This window comes from Camellia sinensis, chromosome 1, assembly GCF_055761805.1.
Source record: "Camellia sinensis isolate YWXY chromosome 1, ASM5576180v1, whole genome shotgun sequence".
NCBI lineage: Eukaryota > Viridiplantae > Streptophyta > Magnoliopsida > Ericales > Theaceae > Camellia > Camellia sinensis.
In genome coordinates, this window is record NC_138961.1 from 192,005,265 (window position 1) to 192,024,110 (window position 18,846).

The 18,846-nt window shown below is 44.9% G+C and overlaps 1 protein-coding gene across 1 annotated transcript; it reads right to left on the reverse strand.

Annotated features, from left to right (window-relative positions):
* Positions 1-7,117: 7,117 nt before the first annotated feature.
* On the reverse strand, positions 7,118-13,800 carry LOC145790451 (protein MAINTENANCE OF MERISTEMS-like). Its single transcript, XM_082868291.1, has 5 exons — positions 9,106-13,800; positions 8,694-8,855; positions 8,045-8,605; positions 7,852-7,950; positions 7,118-7,568 (listed from the first exon to the last, which is right to left on the reverse strand). The coding sequence occupies exons 1-5, from the start codon at positions 9,343-9,345 to the stop codon at positions 7,455-7,457; spliced, it is 1,176 nt and encodes a 391-aa protein (XP_082724417.1). The 5' UTR covers positions 9,346-13,800; the 3' UTR covers positions 7,118-7,454.
* Positions 13,801-18,846: the final 5,046 nt, after the last annotated feature.

Sequence of the window (18,846 nt, forward strand, 5' to 3'; positions counted from 1 at the left end):
ATTTGTGCATGCTTCCATGTGTAAGTCATTTAGATGTCATCTAAGTGGTTTTTGAGGTTCATTTTGACATGCTAAAACCTTGATTTTAGTTTCTTAAATCATGCCATGTTTGGTCTTGATAAGTGTAGTCCAATGCCTCTTTGGTGAGCCTTAGGCGTTGGGCTTGGTTGCATGATATGCTTACTTTTTCTAGTTGGTTTGGCACCTCCTATAGCATGATTTTCAGAGCTTCATTTGCATGTTAATTGTCCATGCTATGCCTCTTTTAAAGTGCGCTTAAAAGTTGTCTTTATATGCTTAAATGTTGGTCCATGTTGTCATGTATGCTTGCATGTGTATTTGGCCTCATTTCCTTGGTTGATGGCCACTGTTTTGGGCTTCCTTAAGGGCTGCCCAAACGAGCTTAAGTCCATCCTTTGCTTGTTTGCATGCTTACCTTGCATGTTTGCTTGCATACTTGCAAAAATGCATTGTATGCCCATGTTGCATGCTAGTTCACATGCCTAGGTTGCACTCCATCTAGCATGCATGCCTTGTTCCTTGATTTAGTGATGGGAGTTGGGCCTTTGTTTGTTGGTTTGCGTTGCATTTGAAATCAACATGCATAACTTGGTCTCTTGGGCCATCACGCATTGAAATGCGCGATTGATGGTCCGAGAACCAAGGACCATGTCCCTTTGAGTCATAAACATGATAAGGGATATGGTTGGTGCATACATTGCTTGAATTGCATTGCCATGCAAAGCTCTGTCCTCTACTGCTGTCAAACAGATTCTGCAGGAACTTTTTGCCGATCGACTGCACAGAGTGCCGACCGGCAATCCATCGGTGGCCGATGGATTCATTTTTGGCCGATCGACACCAAATCACAGCCGATGATGATTCCCTCCAACCGGTGGCATTCCCCAACATCCAGTGAGCACATCCTGAGACTTTGGCAGTCTTCAGAGAAGCAGAGCAGGGAAAACAGAGGCGGCTTGTGCATGGCACTGGACTTCCGAGCAAGACCCGAGCATGCGTGCATTGGACCCTCTTCCCGAGGCCCCCCCTTTTTTTTATTGCTTTTTTTAGCTTAGTTAATTTGTTAATTAATTAGGTGATTTGTAATAATTAATTAGCTTGCGAGTTAGTTAATTTGTATTATTCTTTCGGTCCCTCCGAGCGAGGGCAAATTTGTAATAAGTGTGGGCGAGTGTGTGCATGTCTTCCAACCCCCACTTCTTTCTCCCTTTTACTTACCTGCTTTGATGGTTAGTATTAGGACATGTTTACTTTAGCATACCTTATGCTATGCATGCGTGCATCATTCATTAGTCTTGCATGCACCGGACTCGGCGTATCATGCTAACTGCATAAGTATTTCAAAATCTAACTTGAATACATGCTACTTGTGCATTTTCACATGTCATTCATAGACTAGCCGAGCCTACTCTAGTGACATTCCGTATGCGTTGCATTAGGCATTTAAACATGGACTTGGATCATGCATTGATTGCTAACGAGTTCTTTGTTTTGGCACGGAGTACGATGTAAGCTTTTATGCTTTAGCATCTTGTATGAGTGTGAGTGTTTGCCATGACAGCATGCCTACCATGTGGCTAGATGCTGATGTGATATTAAACTGCTTGAATGCCTGTGGGTGAAGGTTAGATTGTTTGAGTTGGAACAACTCGTTAAAATCCGTGCTTTAACCTTCTTGCGAGTAGCAAATTTCAAACTGTTTTTCAAACAAACGGATATGAAATGTTTTATTCCAATTTAGGCAATTTGGTCTATACTTGTTTGCTGTGCGCATAACATAGTAATTCGAGGCTAATAACCGGAATAAGAACACATAACGTTTTCAAAAACGGATATCACAGTTAGTAGAGGCCGATCTTCGGATCGGGCGAGAGCGGGTGCTCATAGCTGACCTTCCCTAATCATACCCAAGCTCCCGAGCCGAGGCTACTTTGGTGATGACGGACACGTGGCCTTTGGCACCGAGTCAGGGTTTCCTAAATTCCCCCATAATAAAATATTTAGGTGGCGACTCTGTATTTGGAAAAGCAGTCCATGTTTGGCACTTCTTTTTCAAAAAATCTGTTTCTCAAAACGATTTGCCAGATTTGGACTCTTTGGTTCAGATTAAGAACCGTGACACAAATTGAGTCCGAACTGTAGCGCGAAGGCCTCACGCGGGCGCGTCTATAGTTTCTGGCGACTCTGCTGGGGAGTTTAGAGAGCTTAACTTGAACTCGTGATATCCTGTTTTTATTTCATTTACGTGTCTCTTTGCATTTGCATGTGCATTGGTGCGCCTAGGACATCGTGTTTGCCATCTGCCATTCCTGAACTGTTTGCTGGAGGCTTGACTTTGTCAAAGCATGCCATAAGGCTGACCGGTTGTGGGCTCTGACAGTATGGAAAGACAAACCCTGGTTTAACCGGGGCACCCCTTTTGACCATTCGACCTAGTGCATGTTCAGAATCCATAGTGACCATTCCAAACTAGGACAGGTTGCTTACCCGATTATAGGTTGTTTGAAACCGCTGCATGCGTAGTGAAACCCTAGCTCCTGACAATATAGGACAGGGAAACTCTACCCCAACATAGGGGTGTTTTGGTTCTCACTTATCTGCTATGTGCTTCAGAGTGTATCTCTGCAGGGAATGCATATACCAGTTTGCAAGTTTGAGAATCAGGCCCGAGGGCATCAGTATCAGTGTTTTGGGGAATTAGTTGTATCTGCGAGTATCAGATTCAGTGTTTTGGGCAGTGATTTTTGAGGACAGTGATCAGTGGTAAAATACAGTTATTCAACTGCCCTTGTGTCGGTTCAGTTGAGCTGAAATGCTGCTTGTTTTTTTCTTTCAGTTCAGAGAGTTGATACAGAATAGCCAGTGTTCTCCCTTGCTGAGGCAAGACAGATATCTGAGCCGTCAATCGCTGTTCAGTACAGTGGACTTACCATGGCGCAGAATTCAGAGGAAATTGTGGTAATGACAGCCGCGCTAGATCAAGGAACCAACCTGCGGGATGAAGCTAATGTTAGTGTGCCACACCCGCCCAGGTCACCGGTTGCGCACCCGGTCTGGACACCCCAGCTATATCAGGCTCACGAGCCTACTACATTTGAACTAATGGGGATGATCGGTGACCTCCAGAGGTCTGTGGCTGATCTTGCTTATAGGATGTCGGCTTCACCGCCAGCAGCACCGTATGCCAGGAATTTCATACCACAGGAGCCCCCCGCTACTGGGGCGGATTGTGACAGAGCTCAGCCAACCAGAGGTTGCCTCCAGCTACAGTAACGACGTGTCAGCAACAATCGGGCTTCGCTCTGATGTAGTAACCCAAACCCCCGATCAGGCTAAGGCCAGAGGCAAGAACAAAATGGAGGCAGACGCCGATCCCATTGAACAACTGCTGTGGGCAGTCGAGGCTTTGAAAGCCAGGGGGATGAACAAGCAACAGATATCCGCAGTTGTGGCAAAAACTGTGGAGGATGCTTTCCCCACTCTACCTGAGGGTAGTTCAAGTCAGTCAGAAAATCGGGATAGGCCCCGTCATACCAGAATAGTTCCTCCTATTCCCAACCCTGCACCTGGGAAAGATCAGAAAACCAAGGCAGTGCCCGCCGACCCTTTTGCTAGTGCGTCAAGTAAGAATACTCAGACTTCAAAGTACCTGCCCCGAGGGCGCAGGATCTTTCATGCTCTCTACATGCCTCTGTCTAAGGCACTTCAGATTCTTGCCGAAAGGGGGCACCTCAAACCTCTTGAACCTCGCCTCTCCCGAAGAATCTCCCTCTCACACATGATGCTGCTTTGTACTGCGCGTACCACCAACAGACCGGTCACGCCACCGACAACTGTTTCTGCCTTCGCCATGAAGTGCAGGATCTGATCGATAATGAGGTCATTCTTCCACCCACCTCAGCGAAGTCTGTTACCACCGAGCTGTTGGACTTTGAGGATACTGCGAGTATGTGATCAGGGGTTGGACCTCCTGCGGGCGGCGCTTGGTGTATTTCAGATGTGGCGTCTGGCACGCACTTTTTGAGCATTTGTAAATGCAGTTTTGTAGCTTCTGGCTTGGGTTTTGAGTCAGTTCTCTGTTTTGTTTTTGAGTCTGCCTCTTTGCTTTGAGTCAGTCTTTTTGTTTTTGGGTCTGTCTTGTGGTACCGAGTCAGTCCCGTTGTATAGGATGTCAGGTGATTCTAGGGTTGTTGCCTTGAACACTGTTTTGGTTTTGTAAATACCCTTTTGTTTTGAGTCTGTCTCTGTTGTGGAGCCAGTTACAATCAGGGAATTTGAATGGAGCAGTTGCGGCTATCATGTTTCCATGCTTATTACTAATTTTGAGCTAGTTGTGTCAAAAAGATTTGAATCGAACGGCCGTGCATTCCACCTGTTCTCTTGTGCCCTAAAAATCATTGCATTGACCTATGTTTTTCAAAACCTCTTTAACACTGCAGTGGAAACAAAGGGGAAAGAATTCCTCAAGTTTTGTAAAACTTTGATCAATTTGAGAAAATGAGAGGCATGCTAAGCCTTTAATGAATGAAACCATGCTTGTTAGCGTGAGTACTGAGAAGGACCCTGGTTTGATCCAGATTGGTTCCACACTATCTTCGGCGCGAGCGATTTGTCGCTTTCTTAAAAACTTTCAAAAACAAATGTTTTGCGCGGCCCTGTGAAGGCCTGTGTGGAATCGCTCTTGAGATTGTACAGCCTAGAACCGCTCTCAGCCTCCAGATTCAACCCGTTCGTTTTCGAACCTTGAACCCTTTCAGAACGTTCAACGGTCAACCGCCATGTGAGGTCTGTCTGGCCAGATTAGAAGCAGCCCTCGAACAAGAGGCGCCAAAATCAGATCAAGAAGATCAGATCTCACCGGAAGAAGTGTGTGAAGCAACCGTGATGGGTTCTTCTGCAAATCAACGCAACAGCCATTCTCCTGGATTCAGATGATTTCGGGATCTCAAAACCATTTGGCATGGACTTGTTACACTTTTACCCTTGAGAGGCTCGTTAGGTTGAAAACCCGGAAGGGCGACCCAGGCAAAAGTTAGAGCAAGAGAAAAATAAAAGAAAAAAAGAAAAAGAAAAATACAAAAAAAAAGAAAAACATATATACAAGAAAAATACAGAAAAAAAAGAAAAAATATATATATACAAAAAAAAGCTCGCAAGGTCGAAAACCTGCAACGGGCGCCTTGGCAAAAGTTAGAGCCTAAAAAGTGAAGGTTAAAATACCCGAGTGTACCTTAACCGAAACTACGTAAGGCTTGATTCCCATGTTTGGGATACGTAGGCAACTTCATCCTGAAGTCCAGCCCCCAACGCTTTCAAAGCGATTTTGTCCATATAATGGTTTCGATCATCCTTGCCTTCTCTGAATCCGACAGTTCGGTTGTGACAACATGGACCACGTGGGCTTGATTCCCATGTTCGGGATACGTAGGTAACTTCATCCTGAAGTCCAGCCCCCAACACCTTCAAAGTGACTGTGTCCATATATTGGTTTTGACCATCTTCGTCTTCTCTGTATCCGAGAGAGTTCAGTCGCGATCATCATTAGTGAGGACTGTTTACAATATGCTGCAGCATCATCCAGACAAGGGGCAACTTTCCGTTGCCATGAGTCGCCGTTCAAACCAGGGACAACTTTCCGTTGCCGTGCAGCGTCCTTCAAACAAGGGGCAATTTTCCATTGCCTCCGATCTGAGGTTGTACATCTCGAGAATGAGTTCTGCGCTCGTTGGGCGGCAGCCGTTTGCCAAAAATAATAATAGTTTTTGAGAATTTTTACTGAGGTTGACCATTTTCTCGAAAATTATTTCATTTCCCAAAACTGGACCATTTTCTTGGACCTAAAAAGGAAAATTTTCAGTGCTCATAGCCTGACTTGCATGATTTTCAAACCAAAAATCACACAAGCATGTTAATCTAACTCTCATATTGGTCAAAATTGTTTTCGTAGAAACCAAAACAAAAAATGGTCAAAATGATGAACTATGGGCACGATTGAGTCAGGCTTCCTATCTTTCCCCCATCGTCAGCATACTTGCCAAGAAGGGCACAACTGAAGCTGTCATTAAAGGGCTGAAAGCTCTCTTAACCTCTAAGCAACGAGGTATGAAACCAAGTGCGAAGCACGAATTTGAAGGGATCAAGGTACTCCGTTCCCTTTACCTGGGGCATCGACCAAACGCCACCAGAAGAAACAGCTGTGAGCTAACCATGTCGGGCGTGAACCCACAACTTCCTATTCATCCATTAAAAATCCTTGGGAGGGATAAAAATGAGAGAATAAAGAATAGAGAGGTGTAAGTTGAGAGAAAGAGTGAGCAAAAAGGGTTTTGAGAGAAAAACCGAGCTTGAGTGCCAGAGTGATGTGAGAATCACAAATGAGAAGAGGGTGGGAAACAATACCAGAGAAACTGGTTCCTCGTGATCTGAGGTCCCCCGTCTTCGTTAACGCGTCTGTATGTCGTGTCTTTTGTTTTGTTTACCTCAACCTTTGTTTTGAGTCTTTTCCGAGTGTGTCTCGTTGTGTTTAGGTTGTTTACCTTTTTGTCTCCGCTGTCGAGTCGTTCTTGCTGAGTTCAGTTGTAGGCTCAATACCCCGATTTGAAAAAACCTTCTTCAATTTCAAAAATTAATCGTTTTGTGCTCAGAATGCTGTTCCATTCTCCACATTTGTGCAAAAACATGATTTGGTTCTTTCATACAAACTGCAGGGTCCACCCCCGATAAGTGTGAACAGGAAAACCCGGGCCTCCTTGAAGCTTCTGGGTTTCAGATTGCATCTGAGTGTGCTTCAACTTTAGTGGATTCAACCTTCATGGTCCGTCTTGTCAGATTTGGGCTGTTTGTTCAGGATCCACTGTGTGCAAAATGAGCCAAGCGCTGTGTTATGAGCTGTATGCAGATTAATCTCTAGTAGAGTATGAGCCGAATGTTCAGAATGTGCAGTGGTTGGTATGGTTTGTTTTTTGCTGTTGACTGGTTCGTTATCTGATTATTACAATGCAAGTGTTCAATTTTCAGACAACAGATCAATTTCATTTCGTTTGAGGTGCAACATGATGCAATGCGATGCAATATATGGAATGTACAAATGCAACACTTTTTTAGACAAAAAGTTTGTTTCATTTCATCATCTTTTTCAAGTACATGGTTTTGGAAATAAAAATCTGCCTACGGCAGTACAAGGTACTCTAGCTACCAGCAAAAGGTACAAAAGAAAAAAAGACAAAAAAATGGCAAAAGTCTGGATCAATGACAAAAGGTCGTGGGTCTAGGGGTCCGTCCTCGTCCTCTTCCTAGATGAAGGTCCAGGAACATCATCAGCGCTATCATCTGAGTCCGAGTCCGAGCCGTCTCCGGTCTCCGACGACGACGACTCTGCCTCCACCTCCGCCTCCGACTCCTTATCATCATCATCAGGGACAGGTGCCCGTGAGCTACTTCCAACATGGGCGCCCCACCTTGGTACAGGGGTATGCTCTGCCATCTCTTCCGGTAGGAATAGAAGGTCCAGCTGGAACACCTCCCACAGTGGGAATCTGGAAAGGAGGCTGAAAAGTATAAGAGGCAAACGCATCAGTATGCCGTGAGCAGTTTATCAGTACAGAATGCAGTGTATGAGTACAGTGTGCAAATGCCGTGAGCAGTTTATCAGTGCAGAATGCAGTGTATGAGTATAGTGTGCAAATGCCGTGAGCAGTTTATCAATGCAGAATGCAGTGTATGAGTACAGTGTATGAATGACGTGAGCAGCTTATCAAGTGTTGTGTTGTGCACCAAATTATGTAAAGCAGCTTATGAGTATGGTTTGAGGCCGTGATCAGAAGAACATACCGGAATGCTGTAGAGGGCCAGGAGGTCGAAAGTCCGCTGCAACATCCCTATCATGGAGGCATTCAGCTCCAAGGACTGCCGGGTATACTCGGAAGAAGCCTGCAAAAGTATCAAATGTATCAGTATTCTGCGGAATATCAAAATAAACTGAAATAAAATGACAATGCAAGATGCAAGATGAAGTAGTACGTACCGGAGGTAAGTCATAGAACCCGACCAACTCATGGTCAGCCGGAGGAGGAGCAAAGGGAATCTGGTACGTCGCCCCACCCTGCCCTCGGCATGTCATCGTCGTGGGTAGCGCTGGCCAGCTAACCCCCCGACCCCTTCGAGCTCCGCTCCTACCACAGACACGAGCCGTCCTCGACGTCCCTGCACCAGCTCTTGCTCCAGCTACTGGCACCGCAGGTCCCCCTATCTCAGCTCGGCGGCCACCGCTCAAAGGCTGCATAATGTAGGTCTGGACGTACTCTCTGAAGTTGCCCTCGCCCCTGAAGTCCTCCGCGTCCCAGCCAATCGTGTAATCGGCTATCTCCTGGGCGGTGAACCTCTCAGTATCTCTCATGTGGGTAGGAAGTGGACTCGAAGTTATTTGCTTTGGTAACCCCAGGGTTTGGCGTAGGAAACGCTCGCCCAGGTACCAAGCCCGACAGACCGGGCCCTCCAGCAAGATCCGGAAACGGGCAGTCTCCTCTGCCCCAGCAAACCGATCCCGGGTCACGGCTGGCAACGGAGCCCAAGGCTGCCAGGTGATCTGAAAATGAAATGCAGTTTGTTATCTACTGTTATTGAAAACATACAGTGAAAAGCGAAGCTCAAATAAACCCTAAAGTCGAACATACCTCCGCGGGGGTGATGGTGTCAAAATAGCAACGGAAAAAGGTGAATGTCTCCCGGGGCCTCCGCACGCACCTCCCATCAAAGCGGCATGAGAACGGGACGACAAGAGGGGTCTCCGCGTCGGGTACTGGGGCTAACCTGGGAAAGTAAGCGTAGACCCACAACTGCAAACCAAATACCAATATGATCATCAGATAAAGCAGGACGCAGAATAAAACAGAAATAGCAGAGTCGTGTGTAATGTGTTGAGTAGAGTGTACAGTGTGAGCAGTGTACAGTCGGTGTAAAGCAGAGTATGTATGTGCCGTGTGTACAATATATAGTCAGTATAAAGCAGGCCACAGTGTGTGCAGCGTACAGAGTACAGATGATAGAAAGCAGAAATGAAATGTGAAGAAGAAAAAGGAAATGTACCTTCCAAGCGCGCCAATAGGCCCCGAGCAACTGTCCACTACCGCAGGAAGCTGAGCTCATGTACCCATAGAGGGTGGCCAGAGCGGCACCACCCCAGTCATAATGCAAAATATGCCTGACGTCCACCAGTGCACTGAGCAAACAAAGGGGCACGGTGTTCGCCCGGTCGGCAAAAATGGTAGTCCCCAGCAGAAAAATCAGAAAGCCATGGGCGTACTGCGCCACTGCCTCCTGGGTCATCAGAGCCTCCTCGGTCAAAGCCGGCTGGACCCTGAACTGGACCTCGAACCACGAATATCGGACAAAGCCGGGACGCGCAAGAGGTGGCACCTCGCCGAGTAGATGGATCTGAGCAGCCGTCTACTTGTCCATATCAGTATCAAAGGGGATCGGATCACCCCCTACCCCGATGCCTGTGAGCATCGAGAAATCATAGGGAGTCATCGTCATGTCTCCCGTCGCAGAAAGATGAAACGAGTCGGTGGTGTCCCACCACCTCTCTGCTAGAGCAGCAAGGAGAGGCCTGCTCGTAGTAAGTCTAGACAGCCCTCTGCAGAATGCACCAAAACTGGCCTGGTCCACGATGTGGCGGACCGCATCAGGTAGCTCTGCGTACCAATCATGAGCGGCGATGTTCCCATACCCCCGGACGGTATGGGAATCTCCCTATTTTCGAATAGACAATTGCGAAGCAATGATAAATATACTAGTTTTGAAAGGCATTCAGAACTCAGGCAAATACAGCATGTGTGCAAGTCTTTCAGATTCAAATAGATACCGGGTGCCGGTGTGCTTACAGTGAACTGCAACATGTGATGTGTCGGCGTGTTTGAACGGTTCAGTGCAAGTATAGCATGTGTACATGTTTTCATTGCCGATGTGCTCGTAGTGAACTACAGTGACTGGTGTGTCAGTTTGTTTGAGTGGTTCAGGGCGAATGCAGTATGTGTGCACGTGTCCAGATTCGAACAGATAACAGTCGCAAGTGTGTTCACGGTCGATTACAGTGTACAGTGCCTCAGTGCATTTGGGTCAAGCAGTTAAAGAGCATAATCAGTTATGGCAACTAGGTGTTCTACATTGCGAAAAGTAAAGCAGAGGGAAGAATGTTACCTCGGAAGCGCCGAAGGACAAATGAGATGTAGGCTCGCGCAAGAGAAGCTCTAGAGGCACGCCCCTCTCGAAACTCCTGAACTGGCGCAGTCCATCAGGAGGCAGGATGTGAATCGCCGGCCGGTAGGTCGCCGGGTCGAACGGGCAGACGCTCAAGCGGAGGAGCTCGGCCCCAGGGTCCATCTCGTGATCCGAGGGAGTCCCGCCCTGTGGAATATCGTCGGCCATGACAAAAGTGGTGTGGAAATGGTCGAGAGAGAGGAAATCGGTCTAGAATATAAAAGGTCAACCGAAAAGTCAGCCCCGAGAGGGTGGAAAATGGCCGGAAAAGCCGGAATATGGAAAATGTGGGAAAATCAAGGAAAACTTGGGGGAAACAAACCCCAAGAAGTGGAAATCGAAAAGGAAGCGCCGAAACGAAGTTTTGATCGGATGAAAATGTTCGAAATGCGATAAACTTCGCAAATCAAACGATGGAACGGGCGTAAAACGCGAGAAAAACGGGGAATAAGGCTCGGGAAATGCTCTAGAGAGAGAGAGGAAGTGTTTTCGGCCAAGGAAAGTGAATAGAATAAGGTTTAGAACCCTATTTTAAAAGACCCGAGGTGAAAAGTCAAAACTGCCCCGATTCAGGCATTTTTGGCCGGTCGGCTACATTTTTGGCCGGCCGGCCAAATATTTGGCCGGTGATGTATTTTGATGGCCGATGAATAGCCGGTGACTCCCCCTTCCGGCCGGTAAGCCTCCTACAACTTTGTTTGGGTCAGATCTGTAGTTTGGGGCCTTCATTGCTCAAGATAGTACATGAAAAGGCATTTCCGAAGCTCAATCGGCCTCCGTTTTGGCCTCGGACCGTGTCTTCTGTGCGTGGCACTCGAATATGTGCGAGGAGTATCCTTTTTGTATCCTTTTGTCCCTTACAAGATGTGAAAGTTGCCTTACTTGCATTGCATTAAGACATTTTGTCGTGAATGCGCGCTGGTTATGCGTTATCTAGTTCGCATTGTTGCGCACATATCTTGTAAGTATCATACTCATGTCAATCGCATTGTCTTGTGTATTTCAAATCCATCGCACTGTCTTGTGCACTCGCGTTGTCTAACATATCGCGCTATTTTGCGCATCTTATTGCATTTTGCATGCATTCAATCGCGCTATTTTACGCATCTTATTACATTTTGCATGCATTCCATCGCGCTATCTTGCGCATCGCACTGTCTTGTGCACTCGCGTTGTCTAACGCATCGCGCTATTTTGCGCATCTTATTGCATTTTGCATGCATTCAATCACGCTATTTTGCGCATCTCATTGCATTTTGCATGCATTCCATCGCGCTATCTTGCGCATCGCACTGTCTTGTGCACTCACGTTGTCTAACGCATCGCGCTGTTTTGCGCATCTTATTGCATTTTGCATGCATTCAATCGCGCTATCTTGCGCATCCCCTTGCATTTTGCATGCATTCCATCGCGCTATTTTGCGCATCACATCGTCCTGTACATACGACGGTCTAGGAGACCTTAAATCCTCGGAAGGTGCAAGACCTTTAGTCCATTGATGTGCACAGTTCATTTACATTGTCATGTATCTCAATAACCGCGTGTTGCCGCGCATTTAAAGTTCATATATTATCATGCGTCCTACGCCGCGCGCTGTCGCGCATTTCAAAAAAATAGTGCATATGTCATGCATCATTGTAAATAGTGCATATGTCATGCATCATTGTAAATACTGCATATGTTATGCATTTTACTGTAAATATTCCATTCCATTGCATATTTGTAAGTAGTGCATTGCAGCCTACATGCATTCACTGCATCACTTCCATCTAGGGTTTGCGCCTTTCCTTGTTGAGCTTGGGCTGGTATGTGCCCATACTTTTCACGTCTATACACTCATAGTTCTGTATGACCGTTCTATGTTAGACGTGGTTTGTTTGTGTCCATGCCTTTCCTAGGCAAGATTTGGTTTGGCCCGCGCGCCATATCCATTATATATATTACATTGTAGTGTAATTTTTGCATCCAGCATTAGGATCATTAGTCTTTCTTCAGCGGGTCATTTCCCCACTTATGTCATTCCACCCAATTACCTGTTCTTGTGTTCGTCTACATCACTCATAGTTCTGCATGTGTACGCGCCTATTCCACGTTGGTATGCTGGTTTGAGGGTTGCGGCACCTTTTCTATGGTAGACGGACTTGTTACTTCCATCAATCTATTTGACATTTGTGTGGTTTTGAACCGCTCATAATTTGATTATGATTCAATTGCATTGCATTTTCATCTGCATTACTATACATAGTTTTGTATATCGCATATCATTTTGCATTCATTTTGCATATTGCTAACGATATCCGTACTTGTTAAGTTTGCTTTCTTTCAGGCACGATATTGTATGTACGGTTCATTTGAGGCTGGTGCAACCAAACGAACCGCGCAGGTATTGTATTCTCCGAGTGAGACGTTTTGAGAATTGCATAATTCTCTTACATTCTTTCTGCATTGTAGTGTAGTTTGGTGTATGCTAGCTTAAAACTGTTGCATTATTATGCTTCGTTACAGTTTTCTTTGCATGATCATAAGTTATGTTCGGCTTTGTGCATTGTCTTGCATTTTGCCCCTGCCTTCGGGTGCATATCTTGTCTGTCTTGCATGTTTGTCTAAGTCTTCGGCCTTGTCAAAAATGGGTCGTCTCTAGGCTTTGACATTCACGCCCGTCATTGTTATGACTTTCGAGTTCTGTCAAAGAGGGGCAACTGTAGACACCTCATTTTTGACCGTCCTCAAGACTTGGATGTCACCGCTTAAACACTCGGTGATCATCCATGTTTGTGTTCGTCTTGAGTTCCCGGAGGTCTCGGTTGCGCGCCTTGCCTCAGGATCTCTTGACTCGACTGTTTTGTGTCTGGTTTTGCACCAAACACTTGTGTTTTGCCTTGACGGGGCAAGGAATGCCTTGTGAGGCATCCCCACACATCACCGGCCATGGCTCGAGGCCACCGGCTAGTGATTTTATGCCATCGGCAATATATATTGCCGGTCGGCATTTTTTGTTGCCGATTGGCCATTTATTTTGTCAAAATGGCAATTTTGGATGGCCGATCACTGTTCATCTACTTTTAGTAGATATTTTGTGCCAGCTGTGATAGCTGGCACCCACTCTGTTCTCCTCCATACACGTGTATGGAGGGATTTCCCTCTTGGATGGCTTGTTTTGGAAGCCTTGCAAGAGGGAGTTGCCTATAAAAAGAGGCTTCCTCTCTTGGCATTAAGGTTAGAAAAGATTGTTAGAGAAGCTCTGGTTCTAGGTTTAGGGTTTTATATCTATCCTATATCTATATCTCTCATTCTCTTGTATTGTGTGTGTTTAAGCCTTAGTTTTGTACACAAACACCTACTACTACACCTTTCTCTTGGAACTGAGGTTCTAGAGGGTTTTTTTTGAAGTTTTGAAGCTAGTTTGGACCTAAGGAGACTGCTGATCCACCATTTGTGAAGAGGGTCTACAAGGGTAAGACTTTTGCCCATTTTTACCTCATTTTTGCATAGCTTTTTAGCCTATCTTGCATCTGTTTTTGAGCTTAGTGTATAACATAAAAAGTTCTATTTTTAGGCCCTCTAAATAGTTGTTTAAGGTTGCTTCAAGCTTTGGGGTTGTTTGACCCCTCTTAAGCCTTGTAAGGCTCCATTTTGTGCCATTTTGGGTGAGCTCTGAGACCTTGATGTTTGGGCCTCCTCACCACTGAAATCTTGAGGGATTTCAGAGGTGAGGATGATGTCTTGAGGTCCCAAGAAGGAGAGGGCCACCCCCTCTCCTTATTGTCCTTGAAAAGGATCATTTTTTGCTCTTGAGGGAGCACCTAGCTTAGGCTCATGTTGACCATGCCTTGGCTGTTTTTTATGCTTATTATGCCATGATATAGCATTGTTTTAAGTTAGTTTTGGTACACCATGCTTGCTTAGCATACATGCCTTGTAATGCCATTTTGTTGCCTTAACATGCCTTAGGTTGTAAACCATTGTTCTAGCATGCTTTAGGCTTGGCTTTATGAAGCTTTCATGTTTATTTTGCCATATTTAAGGTCTATCCTTAGTTGTTTGGGTCGACTTTAGCATGAATTACATAGCCCCTTTGCATTTTAGCTTGTAGGCTTCAAGTATGTGAGTGTATAGCATGCATTACTTGCTTTGATTTAGTGAGTTGGGACTATTTTTCATGTCATTTTAGTTCACTTAGCATGCTTGTATACTTGCATTTCATGGCTCTTTGATGTTTCAAGAGTTTGTGTTTCATGCTCCTTGAAAGTGCATTTGTGCATGCTTCCATGTGTAAGTCATTTAGATGTCATCTAAGTGGTTTTTGAGGTTCATTTTGACATGCTAAAACCTTGATTTTAGTTGCTTAAATCATGCCATGTTTGGTCTTGATAAGTGTAGTCCAATGCCTCTTTGGTGAGCCTTAGGCGTTGGGCTTGGTTGCATGATATGCTTGCTTTGTCTAGTTGGTTTGGCACCTCCTATAGCATGATTTTCAGAGCTTCATTTGCATGTTAACTGTCCATGCTATGCCTCTTTTAAAGTGCGCTTAAAAGTTGCCTTTATGTGCTTAAATGTTGGTCCATGTTGTCATGTATGCTTGCATGTGCATTTGGCCTCATCTCCTTGGTTGATGGCCACTGTTTTGGGCTTCCTTAAGAGCTGCCCAAACGAGCTTAAGTCCATCCTTTGCTTGTTTGCATGCTTACCTTGCATGTTTGCTTGCATACTTGCATAAATGCATTGTATGCCCATGTTGCATGCTAGTTCACATGCCTAGGTTGCACTCCATCTAGCATGCATGCCTTGTTCCTTGATTTAGTGATGGGAGTTGGGCCTTTGTTTGTTGGTTTGCGTTGCATTTGAAATCAACATGCATAACTTGGTCTCTTGGGCCATCACGCATTGAAATGCGCGATTGATGGTCCGAGAACCAAAGACCATGTCCCTTTGAGTCATAAACATGATAAGGGATATGGTTGGTCCATACATTGCTTGAATTGCATTGCCATGCAAAGCTCTGTCCTCTACTGCTGTCAAACAGATTCTGCAGGAACTTTTTGCCGATCGACTGCACAGAGTGCCGACCGGCAATCCATCGGTGGCCGATGGATTCATTTTTGGCCGATCGACACCAAATCACAGCCGATGATGATTCCCTCCAGCCGGTGGCATTCCCCAACATCCAGTGAGCACATCCTGAGACTTTGGCAGTCTTCAGAGAAGCAGAGCAGGGAAAACAGAGGCGGCTTGTGCATGGCACTGGACTTCCGAGCAAGACCCGAGCATGAGTGCATTGGACCCTCTTCCCGAGGCCCCTTTTTTTTTATATTGCTTTTCTTAGCTTAGTTAATTTGTTAATTAATTAGGTGATTTGTAATAATTAATTAGCTTGCGAGTCAGTTAATTTGTATTATTCTTTCGGTCCCTCCGAGCGAGGGCAAATTTGTAATAAGTGTGGGTGAGTGTGTACGTGTCTTCCAACCCCCACTTCTTTCTCCCTTTTACTTACCTGCTTTGATGGTTAGTATTAGGACATGTTTACTTTAGCATACCTTATGCTATGCATGCATGCATCATTCATTAGTCTTGCATGCGCCGGGCTCGGCGCATCATGCTAACTGCATAAGTATTTCAAAATCTAACTTGAATACATGCTATTTGTGCATTTTCACATGTCATTCATAGACTAGCCAAGCCTACTCTAGTGACATTCTGTATGCGTTGCATTAGGCATTTAAACATGGACTTGGATCATGCATTGATTGCTAACGAGTTCTTTGTTTTGGCACGGAGTACGATGTAAGCTTTTATGCTTTAGCATCTTGCATGAGTGTGAATGTTTGCCATGACAGCATGCCTACCATGTGGCTAGATGCTTATGTGATATTAAACTGCTTGAATACCTGTGGGTGAAGGTTAGATTGTTTGAGTTGGAACAACTCGTTAAAATCCGTGCTTTAGCCTACTTGCGAGTAGCAAATTTCAAATTGTTTTTCAAACAAACGGATATGAAATGTTTTATTCCAATTTAGGCAATTTGGTCTATACTTGTTTGCTGTGCGCATAACATAGTAATTCGAGGCTAATAACCGGAATAAGAACACATAACGTTTTCAAAAACGGATATCACGGTTAGTAGAAGCCGATCTTCGGATCGGGCGAGAGGGGGTGCTCATAGCTGACCTTCCCCAATCGTACCCAAGCTCCCGAGCCGAGGCAACTTTGGTGATGATGGACACGTGGCCTTTGGCACCGAGTCAGGGTTTCCTAAATTCCCCCATAATAAAATATTTAGGTGGCGACTCTGTATTTGGCAAAGCAGTCCATGTTTGGCACTTCTTTTTCAAAAAATCTGTTTCTCAAAACGATTTGCCAGATTTGGACTCTTTGGTTTAGATTAAGAACCGTGACACAAATTGAGTCCGAACTGTAGCGCGAAGGCCTCACGCAGGCGCGTCTACAGGGATGTGACCTCAGCATTCTGCCTCTTCCTCTGAAGGTAGCCCCTTAGATCCTCTTTAGTCCAACCAGGAGCTCGGCTGTCCACGGACTTTAGCCTTTTTGGTGCACTGCTCCCGATATCGTTATGCGTCCTTTTGGATTTCTCTCCATTCACCGTGTCAAAACAAAATTCCTTCCCTTGAACATATTGAGGTTCCTTGGCATAAGTTTCTTTGGTACGAGACGTCCTCTGAGACTCTCCTCTCATTGATTCTGTTCACTTGGCATCTCGTGAAGGCTAATGTGAGCGTTCCTTTACTTTGTAATGCTGAGGGGCTGTTGGGATTGCTTTTTGCCCCCCTTTTTGGGCTTCGTTCTTGGCCGCTGGAATCGGCGTGTCCTTCAATGGATACGGTGGTTGCATGATGTTGTTCTGCATTATGAAGTTAACAACCGATTGTAGGTTTGCCAATTTGTTTGTCATTCCTTTCATCTGGCCGTCCCTCCTCAGGCACCTATCTTTCCATACCTGGAGGTCGCTTCGTTGTAATACCCACCCTGACTTGCTTTCTTCGGTGCGTCTCCTTCTTGGCCGCTGCCCTTTTCCTCGGGATTCTGATCTCGAGGTCCTTCGTTATTGTTCTCCTCCTCCACATTAGGATCGGCGTTCTTGCTACTCCCACTAGGGATATCATCCCCGACCTTTTCTTTCTGTACGTCATTGGCCATCTATTCTCCTTACGTTCCTATAAACGACCCCAAATTGTGGGTCCTGATTTTTGACCGCACAACTAAATGGGAAAACTCAGCAGGAGAGCACGGATATAATAAATTAAGCCCGAACAACTTGTCACAGAAAGATAAGAATCTAGCGATGGTTCGTCCACCCGAGGACACTTCGACGATCAAGTCAGTAATTATCTCTCAAAGATAGTCAATAACGCTTAACTCACTAGACATAGTATAAAAAATATACCTTAGACCCACGAGAGTGCTTTACTTTTATAGTCAGCACTAACTTGATCCCTTTAGAAGCCTAGCTTTAATGAACTTTGGCTCAATGCTTATCTTGGACTCCCAGCTAAATAGAGATAAACTCCCTAAGAGTTTTATCTTTATCCAGACTGAGGTCCTCTCCTATTCTAGGTCCCTTCCTATTCTAGGTCCCTTATCCGTTCACCTCAGATTCCGTTATCTCCAAAGATAACTTCAGCCTAGCCAAAACCAACTCGCACATGACCAACCCACGTGGCACTCTGGTTGACATATTGGCGTCACCTCGGCCACGTGCAGTCATTCACAAAATATGTCCTCACAATTGATAATCATGTGTATGAATTAATTTATTAATCTCGAAAAACAATTCTATCACCTATATGAATTAATAAGTATTGAATCTGAAATTTGAAAAGATCACACTCCAAACCCAAGTTATACCCATGAAACTAACCCTTGAGGTTAATAAAAGATATAAATATTTTAAATAGAATCATCATTCATCAATTTTAAAAAATAATTATTTCATTGAGAGATTAAGAAGTAATTGTTCCAATCTTACTCAAAATTATTCGAACAAACCAAACACTACCTCAAAAGTTAATAACAGAGAAATTGAAAAAATTAACAAACACAAGTAATTTTACTAAAACCTTGAATAAGATAATACCCTACAAATTAACAAAAAAATTATTAAAAAAATAAATTATAATTAATGTGACACTCATCATATTATTGTAATAAATCTTATTTTTATATAATTATATATATATATATATATATATTTTTTTTTTTTGTTACAGGGAAATCTTCTCACCCTCCCGCAGGTCCAAGACAGCGCCCCATGAGGAGATCACTAGGGTATCTTGTTGTCCGTTCCGAGTAAGAGAAGAGACTATAACCTGAAAGCTTGTCCCGACCTCCCAAGGCAAGTTTCGATTAAGTCATGACTCGCACAGTGAGGGAGCATTAAACCCACACCAAGTAGCTGATTAGGCATTCTTGAGGTCCAACCTCCTAACCAACAGTGCTTCGCCCAAGAGATTAGCCCAAGAAGAAAATTGAACTTGTAACCTTAGAATTTAAACCCCAAGACCTTATCACAATGCCACAACCCTGGATTATTTTTTATATCTTTTTACTATCGCA